A 15,322-nucleotide genomic window follows, 5' to 3' on the forward strand; every position below is an offset into this window, starting at 1 on the left:
ACACGACGTTGCCCAGTGACAGTTCCGCCGACGGGTGGCCCCTGAAAACAGCTCAACCGAATGGTGAGAAATTAATCCATTCCATCGAATTAGTATGCTCCGCGAGATTGCCGTAAGCGCTTTTTTTCTCCATTTGGGTTCACCTTCCTCAAGAATGAGCTTGTTTTTTGCAAACAATTTTGTTCTGGCGTGGCAGGGCAGGGTCAAGGATATGGCACAATACATCACTTCCGGTTGGCATGTTTCTTTCGTTGTTTTTCCCGTAAGTTTCTTTGGCAACTCTCCGCTGCGCTCTGCTGCTTCGTTGGGACGCCGAAGAACGGTGAACTTTTTGGCCTTACTCGAAAGTTTGCGTATTTCATTTGATGCGTCTGACTCGGGTTCAAGTTTGGTCTGTTAGTAGGGTCCTTCGGGGATATCTTGGCACGCACTGTGATTGCCTTCGCTCAGGTGCTTCGTGACTGTGTAATTGACTGTAAGCTGGACTCACTTCCTTTCGGGTTTGTTACGGATGCTTTCCAAACTGCTTCTCTGTAGTTATTTTTTTGCGAAGTCCTTGACAGGTGATGGCTCAAATTTTCTTTGCTATCGAGATTCTGGGTGGATTCGTTCACAGATTGATGGTCCAACCAACGTGACGGTGAATCGTTGGATTTATCTTTGCCAGTGGCTTTCGTTGCTACCCGATCCGAGATGTGTGTCCTTGGTGCGCTGGTTATCAATAAACGCGATCGTAAACCATCAAAAGCTTGCCTATGGAGCAAAAATAGATCCCACACATTCGAAACACCGTTAATGTGCCAAAAAGTAAGAGAAAGAATCCGGGACCCGGCACTAGCGGTTTGTAACATCTGCCCGATGGGACCTCGGATCCGCGAATGCTTTCGGCTCAAATATTAAAAAGCCCAAAAGGTTAGGCTGAAACTCTGGTCGTGGAGCAGCTGGAGTTAACAGTCACCGTGTCGTGCCGTGCGTGTTTGTTGGATGAGTCCAATTTCGCCCTGCATCCGCCTTAACATTCCGCGAAAGCGCCCAAGCTCGTGCGCTGAAACAACAGCCACCGGAAAAGCCACATTAACATCGTTGTTTAGTGCGTTCCGGCCACACAAACACACATCCAATTTCGGTCGCCGTCGTCGTAGATCCTGGCCAATCAGGCGGCCGGGAGAAGTCAAAAACAAACGCCACAATCGTCCTTCGGTGCGTGCGTGTAGGGATGCTGCCTAAAAGGATGCCGGCACCACCGGATACCGGCATCGCTATGAGGACTCGGGGTCCCCGTCCCTTTAATCCTCGCACGATCCCCCCAGGGAGTGGACCCATACAGGGTCCCGAATGGGCTGAATAGGCGCGGGAAATAAAATCCACTGGTGCGCGAAACCATTCCGACGCAAATGTCGGAGAATGTTGGGGGCTCCCCGTGGAGCGTAGGGAAATTGGCTTTTGGGGTTTAGTTTTTTTTTGTTTTATTTCACCGCTCTGCTGTTGCTCTAATGTGACCGTATTCCACCTCTTTGGGCACGTTCACGCTCGGAAGTGACGAAAGGCACGAGGCGCGAATAAAACCCCATCGTTCGCGCCCGCGCACCATCCGAGGACGAAAATTCCGCGCGGATTGACCTCGGCGGATGGTGCAGCCTCCCTAGGAGTAGCTTTGGGCGGCCGACTTTTGAGCCGGCGGAAAGTTTACCGGCCGAGTTTCCCGAATGTGTTTGGGTAACGCAACTCGTCAATAACACCACGCAGTCAAAATGGAGCGAACTTTTTCGACCAGCTGCTGGTGCGCCGTTCTCCGCCTGTTTCGAAAGTTTGCTTTCCCAACGAGGATTGGAAACGTTTCTCTCTCTTCTGCCGAGAGTTTTGTTGGGTTTTCGTTTCTTTACCGAGCGTTATTAACATTTCTTACGAATTTCTCGCTTTTGGCATGGCTGACAGTGTGCGCGGTGTGGCTTGAAGGGAAAAAAGCTGTTTTTGATTGTCAACTTTTGGTCTCGGACGAATGCACATCGCCGAACATTTCGGGCCGATTCGGGGAAGTGACATTTTGGGGAAGTTTGCCATTTGTTTTTGCACGAATAAGCGCTTAATGGGTTCCCGGATTTGTTTGTTTGTCAGTTCCGTTGCGCATGGCTAACTTTACTTGGTAAATCCTTTGTGTCAATTTATTTATTTGATTCTATTTACTATGTGCAGTGGATGGAGGATTGAGTAGGTTGATGTAAAAGATCTCCTATGGGGAAGGCTTTCGTTCTGTGCTAACTCCAGTGTTCCAGGACAACCGATGGCGGGTTACTCAAAATGTGTAATTTGTATTCTATGAAACAAGTATATCTGGTATATTTCGTTAATGTTCTCAACTCTGTTTTGCGCAGGACGACGGATTCCGATCGCACTACCGAACACTGGTGCACTGTCCCGCAGACGACACACGCTCTACATCCGTTCCGCCATCATTGTATTCATTCTGTTTGCGTTTCTACAGTTCCATGTGATAAACTATGGTGAGTTTAGGACCCAGCGTCCCGCGTTCTGCCTGCCTGCCGCCCGCTAATCCCGTGCCGCTTTGCCAATTGCAGACTCCTCCGACGGTGGATCCAGCGACAGTACCAACTATTCGACGGCAGCGATCCTGCAGATGGTGCCGCCGGTGTTTCATAAATATTTGACCGGAAAGCCCCGCAACGCAACGCACGGTGAGTGCCGCCACAGAAACTAGCCGCACACATACACACCCCAAACATCCGGTTCCGGTGCGCCTGGTGGTGGGAATTACCAGAAGCGCTATTTAGATGAGGGCTGGATCTTGTCGAAAGCCATAAAATGGCTCATCTCGCCTAGCGCCCGTGCTGATGAGAGGAAACCCCGGGGGGGGTGCCGAGAACCACAGCCCACTTTTATGTGCGTATGTTTGTGTCCTTTCGGACGCGTGGCTTCCGGTGAGGTGCGGGAGGGTTTTTCATTATTCAGTCGGATGGTGTGGGGCGATCCGATCAACGGCGACCACCAGCTAAAGATCGATGGCTTCGCCGGATGTGGAAAGGACAAACCCGCCGCAGCCCATCAAATCTCCATCACCGCCCTGCGCCCTGTGCCCTGGGATAAAGTGGCTGCCGGGTTTGGGGTATTAATGGAATAATGTAAACTTTGCATTACATAACTTTCGACGCCAGCCCTAGCCTAGCCGACGCGGACCCGGAAACCCGGTGGCCCCGTGGGGTGTTGCCGGTGAATAATTTCGCAGCCAAACATTAGGCCACCCGTTGCATTTAATGAAATATTAAACATCCTTCGTCAACGCGCCGTGTTCGCTCTTCGATTCGATCTACCCGCAGCGTCAAGATACTGAAGGAACCGTACCGTGAATCTTCCCACACGCAGCTTCCGCGATGTAACGCTCCCTGCCGGTTGCCAAAGGTCAATTGAATTCCCCCGAAAAGACCCACGAGGAATAATTTTCAACGAAATTTGATCACCTTTTCGCGCAGTTCCACACAGTTCCGTCAGTCAGCCCGGGGACGCATCAAGAAATTTTTATTTTATTCTCAACATCTTCACCGCCCCGGGAAATGAGGGAAACTCTTTCATCCCGGGGTTGTGAGTTTTTTTTTCCTTTCCGCCATCCAGCTTGTTTATTCATGCACCAACGGTAAACGTCCGACGGATCGCCGTAGAAACGCCCAATTCGAAGGCACGCCTGGCTCCTGGTAGATTTTGTCTGCTGGGATCTCCTAGAAAGTAATGATGTAAAAAATATTTCTGCTACCCATCAAAAGTGTGTTACGCAAGCCTTGTTGGAGCCCTCGCCAGTCGGTTGCATAATACTCGGTCCGGAATCGGAATTTTTCATTTCGTGCCTTGCTTCGCCAAATAACCGACTCGACGAACTGGAAAACCATCAAAAAAGGCTCCCGGAACCAGGGAGGGGGCAGGGTGCGCGGCTCAAATGCAGTGGCCGTAAGGGAAAAATGTCGAAATCGTCCGTCGGGACGATTTGCACCTGCAGTTCTTTCGGAGCGCCAGCGGGTGCAGCTGTTTATGCTCCGGCACTCGGGTGTCACTTTTGATGCGGACACGGCATTGTGTGGCTGATTTTCTTTCATTCTCCTTTTTGCGCTTCGTTTATTCGGTGGCTTTGTCTGGCTCCGGCGAACACCCAGGTGTCCCAGGTCAGCCGGGGAGATTGATTTCGTGTTGACGGCAGGGAATTGAAAGGGTGAAAAACGGGGAAAACGGAAAATAAATTCACTGGCGTAAACGCTGATAGCGCACCGGACACATTCCCGGTCATTGCTTAATTTTCCTGTACATTCAGTGTGATGGAGTATAAAATCCGATAGTTTACATGATACAGTAAAAATTTGCGAAACAATTAGTCGGATATCAAGATTTTTATGAAATTCTTTAATAACTCTCATTTGTGTTGCCCATTGCATACCTTTAGGCGCCCAGGTAGCAAACACTACCTTGCATACCTTTAGGCGCAATCGAACAACGGCTTTGTTGAAACAAATTTAGTACGGATGAAATCAATTCTACGTGTGTTTTATGTGCGTATTCCATTCGGGATGGACTGTCCGTTTGGCTGCCACTGATTTCAATCACACCTGCACCTGTACCCGCACTGACGAGCTTCGCTGACCCTTTGCTCCCTGTTTTCCAGCTCAAAACGGCACCCACTTCGGTAGCGACGGCCCCCGGGCGGCCAACATCAGTGAGATCCTGCGCATGATACACCGCTACAACGAGCTGCAGACGGTCCTGAACGAGGACATCTACGGTCCATTACAAAATGATTCTGTGATAATAGTAGTGCAGGTAAGTGAAGCGAGTGCCCTAGCGCGTGGGCTTTTTGCGGCGGTTCGCCTTCACCGGGACACTGGCCAGTCGCTGCTTGCAGCTTCCGGCGGTCGCCCGCTTGCCAATCACCATCAGCGGCTGCAGCCGGCGCAGGTATGCGTCATCATCGTCGGTCGGAACGTCCATCGAGGGGGCCCGGCTCAGCCGACGGCTCGAGGTTGCCGTCGTCGTGGCGGTCGTCAGTGTCCGGCCGCGGTTCCGGACCAGCGACCGTTGCTGCTCGAGCGACGCAATCCTGGCCGCGGTCCGGACGATGAACGCACTGGTCAGCATGTCGTACGGTCGGATCTGCCAGATCTGCTGCGGTGGGTAGTCCTGGTGGAGGCGCGTGATGCGGTTCCGGCCCGAGTCTCCGATCCGGATCCGGGGCCAGCGCGGCTCGTGCCGTAACGATTCCGTCAGCAGCTCCCAGTGGTTGGCATCGTTGACGACCGAGCGCTGCTGGGCATTATAGTCCAACGGGTGTTCCACCTGATGGCGGACCGCTACCTTGCGGGATTCCGTGCCGGGAAGCAGTGCCTGTGGGGGAAAGCAAACTCTCTGGCACATCCAAACGACGAGGCGGCTCCGCACTCACTCACCAACACGGTTGCCCAGAACTTCTTACGGGGCACCCTCGGTGCCAGCAGCTTCCGGAGGGCCAGCTCACACAAGCTAAACAGGGTATCCGGTGTAATGTGGGCGCTCCTGGGTACCCTGCGAGGGAGAGAGAAAGAACAAAGAGACCTCCGGTGGGTAGGTGGGCTATTTATTGCCACCGGAGCAGTTTAACTCCTGCTGCGCGGGCCCACGTCCGACCTCCGGACTGTCTAATAGAGCGGACAGGAAATTAAAAGTTCCTTCCTAACCCCCCACCAGACCGACCAGGTCGGCCCGTGACGCAAATAACTTCCATAATAGGTTAACTTTATGCAAGTACGTGCCAGCGACAACTGCACCGCGTGTGGTCCGCGTTCAAGGTCGTAACCTGCACCCACGGCACGACTCCGCGACTCCCGGCGCATGGTTTTGTAATAAATTGTGGAAAATTAATCCAGCTCGCATAATGTTCGCGATTTTTCACACAACCCCGGCGTCAGCGCCGTCACCGTTACGGGCGGGAAATATTTGCATGCTTGCCACGTGGGCATGTTCCCCGTGCACCCGCTGGCCCTGGGGTAATCCTCGGTAGGTGGCAGAGTTTCGTTATTAAAGTGAAATGTTTCCACACAAATTGCTCGCCTGGGGCGCCTCGGCGCTTTGCGGCGTTATTTTATCATTTTTCACGGCATTAATGGCGCTAAGTAATTCTCCACGCCCAACTCAGGTTTTCAATAAGCAGTGGCAATGAATCTTTAGGATGAGCTTGACGATAATTATGTAACTAAACCTGTCGATCGCAAAAGGATTGATCGCCATGCAATGCATTATTATCCACTTTGAATCGTTTCCGTTGTCGAAACGGTTCAACCGGTTCAACTTTGTAGCAATTGGGTTTAGTTGGCGTACACGGGAACAGTTCACTGGTCACTCGTTCACATACACAAACACAGCACCTTGTCCAGCACCTGTCGGTTCTTAAGTCCACGGATCACACTTATGCTCCTCACACTTCGGAAGGACCCAGGGCAAACTGAGCTGACCTTCGGTGGCTCCTCCGGTACGCCTTACACTTGGGCTCGAAGTTGGCCGGCAGCTTGAACCTGATCACGTTCATCACGTCTCCGTCTCCACTGTTTGGCTGCTAATCGATTACGGACATCCGTCCCGTAACGTTCGGTTCGGTTCGCTACGAACTACGGAGCGTGCGGTTCCGATCGCTTGAAGCACCGCCGGCGGAATGAACCGTCGATACCACCGGTGAAACCCTTTTGGCCCTCCTTTTTTTGGGCGCTTTTTCAATAATAACCGTTCGTTTGGGGGCTACCCGTACAAACAATAATCTGGTTACGCTTTTCACAATAAAATTCGACTGTTGCCGAGCAGTTTTCGGGCCAGAAAGCGGGCAGGCACCACGGGTGGTGCTATTATAATTCCGGATGTCCTAAATATGTCCGTTTCATGTTCTGCGCGAGCTGCAACACGACCCGGCGGGGCGGTATGGGAGGCACTCGATGGGAGGGAATAAAGAAGGCTCCGGCCCGGAGCGGAGCTGCCAATCGAAAGTTTATCGTGTTTCGGTTGTGCCCCCCGAAAATCCCCCGTAACGTTATTGTAGGTCAGGAGTGTCAAGCCGGTGGGCGGCCGACGACCCACCGATTGGGCTGGACCATTCGAGGTGCTTGAATCTCCAGATTAGGGATGGGCCGCCTCTATGCCAAAAGCAGTGTCCCTGAGGTTCGCTAGTGGTTTCTGAACCGAAAATCGCCAAAACAGTTCTACAGTCATGACGGTCACTGTGGCGCAGGCGGATGACTTTCGGCCATGGGGTTCTTCCGTGCACAGTTTTCTCCGGCTGCTCCTCGAAGGACCAAGCGTGGTCCTGGTTCCGGGCCATCGTTATTAGTTGAATGCAAATCAAATTTCTTCGTCACCCACGGAGCCCGATCCAATCTACCCCGGGCCAGCCGGTCATAAAATCCGACCGAGCGAGCGAAGAAAAACGAGGAAAACTCTGACTAATCAACCCGGGGAGTGATTTTCCATTTTGCCCGCGTGCCTTGCGCGACCTTTTTGTCCTTTGTCTTTGGGCGATTCTCTTCCGTTTTCTTCTTCACTGCGAATAACTCATTGTCCCCGTTTGCCAATGCTAATCCTGCAGCGGAGCATGTCCATGGCAAAAAGCTAAAATTTTCTCGGGATTAGCCGACCATCGCTGCTTCCGCGCGCGTGCTTGCGGAGCAAATCGGCACACGCCTAACCATCGCTGAAGGACGCTTTATTTTATTTTCACACCCCTTAAATCGTGGGCCCCCCTTTTTGGACCGCTTGATATTATCACGTCGTTGTTTGGTTTACGAGGTCAACTGATCTCCGGAGGCCTTATCGTCTCAGTCGGTGTCGTAGAGTTTGCTGGAGTTGAATTTGCGGATTCTTTTGCTCATACCTATTTACCCAAAACTATCTCAAACAGATGTGCTGGAAGGCAATTTGGTTGGTCTGGTGGTCAATTTTCTCCGTTTCGCAAGAAGTGGCCCCACATTTCGAGATCCACAGGTCCCGGCAACGTGGGGCACAATTTATGGCGAAAAAACCCACATCCGTATCCGTAGTGTTACGGCCGCACTGTGTATTGCGGGCACGTGTCCTTACACACTCCGATACACAGCCGGTGCCAGTGCGCTTGGCCGCTGACTCAATTATTTCTCGATTAAAGCGAAAGCACGGGGCCAGCCGTCCATAATTACTTACCGGCCGGAGCGGTGCCCACTGGGACTCGTCCGAGCAATTTATTGCCAACGGAGCGACAATAACCAGGCGCCTCCACCGCCGGGCCGTAAATTAGGCGATCGGAGCGAGTTACACTTTCGGTCGAAAGTTTATTATAAACGAGCTTCGGGGCCCCGCAGGAAACACGTCGTGGTTGTACATCGTTTCTACACCCAATATAGATCCTTGTGTGGGAGAAGCAAATGTTTCTACTCAATTACTGGCGCGCGAAATGGAGGGTCCGGGGCGAGTGGACGGAATGGTGCAACGAAATCATAAGCTTCTTACCGTGGCACAATGGCTACAGAGAGAGGGAGAGAGAGAGATTAAGCACCAGCTGTGTTCGGTGGCTGGCTGGCGCATTGTGGCCAGGGATAAGTGCACTGTTGCCCGTTCCCTTAGCAGCTTGCAGCGATACTCAGCGCAGCTCAAGGCGTTTTTAAAACGGATCCTTAACGCTCCGCTTGGTCCCGGGAAGCGTGAGCGTAAAGTACGGGTTGTTTAACACCGGAGGTGCTGCTGGTTGCCTTTATCAGGAGTTATGAGTTTATTTTAAGCAGTTTTAAGTACCACATGTGTATCAATTTGTAACCACGTTTGGGAATATGCTGATTCTGCGTTCGGATTGCATACTTTTAGGCGCATAATTTTAAAACAACGACCGTTTTAGAACTAGCACCATCTGCCTTGCGTACTGTGGTGCTCTAATGATTAATTTTGAGTTCGGTATTGGTCCTTCCCGCAGGTACACAAACGAATAACTTACTTACGGCACTTAATTGTAAGTTTGGCCCAGGCAAGAGACATTTCGCGCACGTTGCTCGTCTTCTCGCACGATCACTACGATGACGACATCAACGATCTGGTGCAGAGCATAGACTTCTGCAAAGTGATGCAGGTACGTCCCTTTTCAAACAATGTCCATCATGCGCGTCACCACTTTGCCACAACTCGATTACAACGTTGCCCCTCGTCCCTCAGATTTTCTATCCCTTCTCGATACAAACGCATCCGAGCGAGTTCCCCGGTGCCGATCCGGGCGATTGCCCAAGGGATATTAAAAAGGAGCAGTAAGTATGGGCACTTCAGTGTTTACGTAACGGCTTCCGCCCAGCTCTAACCGTTCGCTCTCTACCCACCAGGGCGTTGTTGCGAAAGTGCAACAATGCACTCCACCCCGACCTGTACGGCCACTACCGGGAGGCCAAGTTCACCCAAACCAAACACCACTGGTGGTGGAAGGCGAATCGAGTGTTTGACCAGCTGGAAGTCACAAAGTACCACACGGGTAAGGCCGGCAAACAAACTGGGAACTGCGTCCGTCCAGTCGTTTTCCAGGAACTTTTTCCCCTCCCTCAACGCGCTCTCTCTCTGTCTCTCGCTCGGTCGGCGCGCCATCAGGTATGGTAGTGTTCCTGGAGGAGGACCACTACGTAGCGGAAGACTTCCTCTACATCCTGGAGCTGATGTTCCGGAAGTCGCAGGACCTGTGCCCCAAGTGCAACATACTGTCGCTGGGCACGTATCTCAAAACGTTCAACTACTACACGTACAACAAGAAGGTAACTTTTTTTCCGTACCCGAATCAGACACAGTTAACCACAGTTAGCAATACCGAGACGAACCGCTTGGTCGCCTTTGAATGCTACATAGAGTCAAAGAAAAAAGACAGCAGGAGCCTCTTCCAATTTCATGCGCTGGATTGGAGTAGTTGATTCGATTCGATTGGCGAGTGTTCGAGATCACACTGAGCATCGGCGTGACTGCCGCAAACCAAATTTAGTCCGAATCGCGCGCCACAGAGCTGTAGATTTCGATACACCCATACCACCGGAAGAGCGTCAAGAAAAAACCAAACACTCGAAACTCGAACATTGACTCGATAGTGCAAGCTCTCAGTCGGTGGGCTCCGATTGAAACATTAGTCTCTACACATAACGTTTTGTTTAAGTTCTACCTCACTTTGCATTTGTCGCATTCTCACACCCCCGACACACACCCCCAACAGGCTCCACCCAGCTGCCTTTAAGCACACACTACACTCAGATACTGGCTTCACCACCGTCCTCCGTACACGTTGCTTTTGCCAATCACCAGCCTTAGGTTTCTTTTGGGTTTTCCGGCTCCGGCAACATTTTCAATCATTTTTCAACACTTTTCACCGGAAAGGAAACAATGGGAACGAATGGGACACATCGAGAATCTGGTACGCTATTGTATGCACCTTGAATGGAACTGCTTCTCCGAGAGGCCCCAGATGAGTTAACAAATCATTGTGAACGATAGCAGACTTTTTTCAAGGAATTGAGGGAAGTTCTCGGCGACAGCATGATGTCCCGTTCCCTTTATTTAAATAAATTAAAAATATATGTTTGGCGACCTCACCATCAGCAGGAATTAACAAACGTTGCCTGTGAGTGCTTCCAGAATGTTCCAGAATATTCGGCAGCACTCAGTGTGGCCGGGTTTGTTTATGTCCGTAGATTAAATACTGTCAGATGCTTAAAATTTCAAATTTCCGCCAACGCCATTCGTCCAAGGACATCTTTGTGTAAACCGCTCAAAAACGTAGTATTTTGCCTAGGACCCAGTACAAATCGAACCGACCGTCGGTTGCCAGCATCTTCGATGTTCCCCCATTACGGATTTACCGTTTCCTTTCTACATCACACAGCTGCCACTAACAAAACACACAAACTGCTGGAACAACAATAAACAAACGAATATTCTCTTCTTTTGTCATCCAACTCAAATCTGAACTCGAATCTCATCGCCAACGCGCGCGCTCATTCATCGCCATCATCATCATCATCATCATCACCATCCGCCGCGTATCATACTTTCATTCGCATCAACATCCGCCAAACGTGTTGTGTTTGATTGAAAATCCTCCCACACATGCACACACACACACACACACACACACACACACACACACACAAACACACACACATGAACTTACCCCGCGAAGAAGTACTACGCCGGTGGTTGGTACGGTACGGTCAAGAGTAGGGCCACGTTGGCGGACCGGAAGGCTGCACCGCCCGGCACCGAGTACCACGGTTCTTGGTCGGCGGGGTCCGTATCCTTTGCGGCCTCGTACAGTGCGCTGGTCGATGGGTCGGTCCGGCGACGCCAGCGGCGCGCCTCAAGCGACCCCACGATCGATGTCAGCACGTTGCTCGATCACTCGGCTGATTCGAGCATTTTTCGCGTTCCTTCACCGGATTTTCCCGGTCCGAGTTTTGCCATACACCGCCAACCGACACCAACAACCGACACTGACACTGCGCGTTACGGTTTACTGACGATCGATCATCCTTACCATCTGCCGCCCGCATGGCGTCGTCCTCTGCAGCACCAGCAACAGCAGAAGCTCCTGCAGCAGCAGCGCCAGCTACAGCAGCAACAGTTGCTGCTAAAGCAGCAACTAAAGCGCCAACAGGAGCAGCAGCAGCAACCGGACCAGCCAGAGTCGGGCCAGCCGCAGGTGACCACCGAAAAGTATGCATCGCAGTCGCAGTGGGGCTACCAGGTGCTGCCGACACTGTACTCGATCTATCAGAAGGTAGCTCGCCCAAACTACTAGCTCTTCTTCTTAATCGTAACGGCTGACTACTACTACTACTACTGCTACCACCACCACCACCTCTACTTACACTACTTACTGCCCTTTACCACCCATTTTGCTACTGCATCCTTCCGACCTTCCGAACTTCCGATTTTTTCGTTCGCTTTGCCGTAGTCTTTCACTTACCATCAATTACGTGCCATTCGTTTCGTTGCCTGCTTACCTTACCGCTCTATTGTTTGACTCGATTTTCTGCTGTTGCGGAGGAAACTTCTCCCCCGAATATCTGAAGGGTCCACATTTTAATCAATAATTTATATGCGGCTTGTTCCACGCGTACGCAACAAAACCAATTACTGTGCCTGTGTGGTGGCCACCCGGACAAATTTAATTCCCCAGTTTGATGCTCCAACACCCGGGCCGCATTCGCGGGTTTTACATCCCTTACCTTCCCCACCGATAGCGATCCGGTTTTTAATTTAAAATTGCACGCTGCACGTTGTCCCGCTTTCGTTGTTATGTTTTGCGCTTCGCTTTACCTCGTTACACGCAGGATGCCAAAGGGGGCCGGTGGAGATGATGTTACGGGCACAGCCGGGCGCCTCCATCGGCCACGTGGCTCGGGACAATGCAGTGCGTTGCGCAAGATGGCGAAAAGAAAAAGTAAAACAGGAAGGATGTTACGGATTGCGAAGTAATAACGTTGCTGGCTGTTGCTGTGCCACAGAATGTGAAACAGGAAATAACTGTGCCGGGTGTGTGTGTGTATGTGTGTGCGGTCCTGAAACTAAGACTGCCCCGCTACAGCGCACCAAACGTCCCAGACCGAACCGAGCGAATTTCATCAAGATAAAAGTAGTGACCGATTTTAAGGCACATTGGTCATTCTGCCCAAACGGCTCGGTACGGAGAAGCCATCCAATCCATTAATCCAGATGCCCCGGACGCATCTTGAAGTCTTTCCCTTACACATGCAATCCAATTTAGTGCAGCACCATCCGATCGCGACCACAAAGGGGGGCCCATTCGTTTGCGTACCATCCATGCTCCTCAGCCTGTGCCCGCCTGCCTCGTTACTTCATGTTGGAAGAATTTGCACATTCATTGCACGAAACACGCACACATACCACGCACACATCGCACCCCCCGCATGATGCCGGGTGTTGGCCCCGCCAACCGAGGGGCCAAACATTCGCTTCCCGGTCGCCCGTCCCGGGCGCACCAGAATCATTGTTTTTATTATTTCTAACGCGCCATAATACGCACGCCACACGCGAACTGTCTTTCGTTGGTCTGTTTTGTTTTTTGCCTTTCATTGCGTATGAAAATTCTGAAAATTCCTATCTCTGAGTTTGTGTTTGTGTGTTTTCCCTATACGGACCATGAAAACGATGTGTGCTTCGTGCGTAGTTTTTCATCGTAGTAGAGCGCCACTGTAGAATCACCATAGCAGCAGCCTCTGGCTCCTTGAGTTGTATGATTTTTGAGTAGCTTTGATGCGTTAGCGTTACGACACGAACGTTACGCTTGCTTGCGATGAAGCTCCAACGAAACCGGCCAAAACGGATAGTAGTAGGCAGGTCTCATCACATTTTAATCGGCCACTTAACCTGCCCCTCCCTAATACGCGCAGGTCGAGGTCACGCCGTGGGTCAGCAGCAAGCACAACATGGGCATGGCGTTCAACCGGACCACGTGGTACGAGGTGGTGCGCTGTGGGCGCCACTTTTGCGAGTACGACGACTACAACTGGGACTGGTCGCTGCAGCACGTCTCGCAGCAGTGCCTGAAACAGAAGCTGCACGTGATGGTCGTGAAGGGGCCCCGGGTGTTCCACATCGGCGAATGGTAAGTGACGGTGATCGTCCTGGCGATCGCTCTCGGTTCCCGGCTGACTCCCGACTCGGTTCCTTCTTTCTTCCAGCGGCGTACACCACAAGAAGAGCAACTGCGAGTCGAACCAGGTGATATCGAAGGTGCAGCAGGTACTGAAGGTGGCCCGCGGTTCCCAGCAGCTGTTCCCGCGCTCGATCTCCCTGACGCAGACGAGCGTGATCAAGAAGACGAAACTGCGCAAGGGCAACGGTGGCTGGGGCGACCAGCGTGACCATCAGCTGTGCTTCAACATGACGCTCGTGGGGAGATAATAAACTGAGAGACCCCCCCGAAGCCGAGTCCTTCCACGGCACGCACATTCCGGTTTGATTTCGTTCCATCGGCCCATTGGTGTGGGCACGACGCAATACAACGACTAGGAGCCAGGACAGATGCCGCGTAGGGCGCCACTCGTTGCGGTTGATCGGTTTAAGAACAGCTAAACCAAAATAACGTCAGTTGTTAGTTTTGTAGTAAGCAATGCAAAGAAATTAGGTTGGTTAGGTTAGGTTGCTTACAAACCGTGTACATTCTGTTTGAGTTCACGGGCTCAGCCGGCCGGCAGTCGGCTAGGTTTTAACGAACGTTACCAAAAAACTGGCGCTCCACAAGCTGGGGGGGCGCCTTACCAAGACACAAGTATTAGAGTTAGATTTTATAACAGTGTAAGACACACGAACAGTCGAATCATCGAAATCGGGTAGGACGTACCCTCGAGCTAGCTACCAAACTATTTAATTTTTTCCTACCGTTGTTATGTAATCAGTCAAGCTAGTTCGGTTATTGATTGTTATGGAGACGTTGGACCAATCCTGGCGCTCGGCAATCACGGGCGGAGGCGGAGTGTGTATGGTTTTGAAGTATCTCATTAATTTATTTCAACTATAACGGTCGGCCGAACCGCTCGAAAATACATTTCAACTGTGTAGTCACCACCGTTCTAGTCGCTCGGGTGTAGATCTGTTTCCCTTCCGTTACGTTTCGGTTTTCAATTCACCCCTACCCCACGTTGCAATAGGGCGTTCGCGTGTAACAGAACCGTGTTAAAAACGTTGATTTGAGAACGGTGGATTGAACTGAAAAGCCACATCGTGACACCCGGGCGCCCGGGTACTGCACTGGCCAGTGCAGTAGAGTAGTGGCTTCGTAACATCCCGTGTCCCCGTGTTGCCGTAGTAAGTAAGTGTGATGTTAGGTGTAATGGTAACGAAAACAATAAAACTATGGAAAAAAGCACACACGAATAAATAGAACGAATGTAAATACAAACTCGACGAGAGAGTGTCGACGATCAATTAATGCGTGATCTGTTTGATTGGAAGTTGCTCCGGCCGGGCGCGAGTGCGTCCACGAGCTAGAGTATACTGAATACCGCGTTCGTTTTCAAAACCCTTGATTATTCAACCAATTCCTGTCTCACTTTGGATGAATATTTTTGCAATATCATGTTTCATCACTAAAAGTCGTATTAATGACCATTCAACATTCTTCATCGGCTAGTTTACAATATTTCGAGGTTACGCCAACAAGGCTGCAATTTGTATTTAACTCAAGACTGCCTCAGCCGAGCCGACAGGTCAAAATCTTTCGCAGCTTTATACGAAAAACTAAACGAGGTTTACTATGATTATATGGTTTAATTGTGAGGTTTAATATGATATATTAATTATG

At 51.2% G+C, this 15,322-nt stretch overlaps 2 protein-coding genes across 4 annotated transcripts in view; one reads left to right on the forward strand and one right to left on the reverse strand.

Moving 5' to 3' along the window:
* The window catches only part of LOC131212343 (alpha-1,6-mannosyl-glycoprotein 2-beta-N-acetylglucosaminyltransferase), a 38,760-nt gene extending 23,839 nt beyond the window's left edge, over positions 1 to 14,921 (forward strand). The window contains exons 4-13 of one of the 3 annotated variants that reach the window (XM_058206167.1): positions 2,373 to 2,501; positions 2,577 to 2,693; positions 4,661 to 4,815; positions 8,951 to 9,103; positions 9,187 to 9,275; positions 9,348 to 9,493; positions 9,607 to 9,767; positions 11,564 to 11,773; positions 13,410 to 13,624; positions 13,701 to 14,921. In XM_058206167.1, the coding sequence (XP_058062150.1) occupies positions 2,373 to 2,501; positions 2,577 to 2,693; positions 4,661 to 4,815; positions 8,951 to 9,103; positions 9,187 to 9,275; positions 9,348 to 9,493; positions 9,607 to 9,767; positions 11,564 to 11,773; positions 13,410 to 13,624; positions 13,701 to 13,923 (1,598 nt within the window). In that variant the 3' untranslated portion in view covers positions 13,924 to 14,921. The remainder of the gene's footprint in view (positions 1 to 2,372; positions 2,502 to 2,576; positions 2,694 to 4,660; positions 4,816 to 8,950; positions 9,104 to 9,186; positions 9,276 to 9,347; positions 9,494 to 9,606; positions 9,768 to 11,563; positions 11,774 to 13,409; positions 13,625 to 13,700) is intronic. The other 2 variants (XM_058206168.1, XM_058206169.1) reach the window with 2 other exon arrangements.
* LOC131212344 (uncharacterized) lies at positions 4,834 to 6,553 on the reverse strand. The gene is made up of 3 exons (XM_058206171.1): positions 6,480 to 6,553; positions 5,439 to 5,553; positions 4,834 to 5,376 (listed from the first exon to the last, which is right to left on the reverse strand). Exons 1-3 carry the CDS (start codon positions 6,551 to 6,553, stop codon positions 4,834 to 4,836), a joined length of 732 nt encoding a protein of 243 aa, XP_058062154.1.
* Positions 14,922 to 15,322: the final 401 nt, after the last annotated feature.

The sequence above is a fragment of the Anopheles bellator genome, chromosome 2 (genome assembly GCF_943735745.2).
Source record: "Anopheles bellator chromosome 2, idAnoBellAS_SP24_06.2, whole genome shotgun sequence".
In the NCBI taxonomy this organism is placed as follows: Eukaryota; Metazoa; Arthropoda; class Insecta; order Diptera; family Culicidae; genus Anopheles; species Anopheles bellator.

Excerpts from the sequence above, each read along its gene's own strand:
- LOC131212344 (XM_058206171.1), bottom strand. The coding sequence starts at position 6,553 with ATGAACGTGATCAGGTTCAAGCTGCCGGCCAACTTCGAGCCCAAGTGT. Across the intron at positions 5,554-6,479 it reads TACCGGAGGAGCCACCGAAG|GGTACCCAGGAGCGCCCACA; the intron begins GTCAGCTCAGTT and ends TCTCCCTCGCAG. Across the intron at positions 5,377-5,438 it reads AGTTCTGGGCAACCGTGTTG|GCACTGCTTCCCGGCACGGA; the intron begins GTGAGTGAGTGC and ends TTTCCCCCACAG.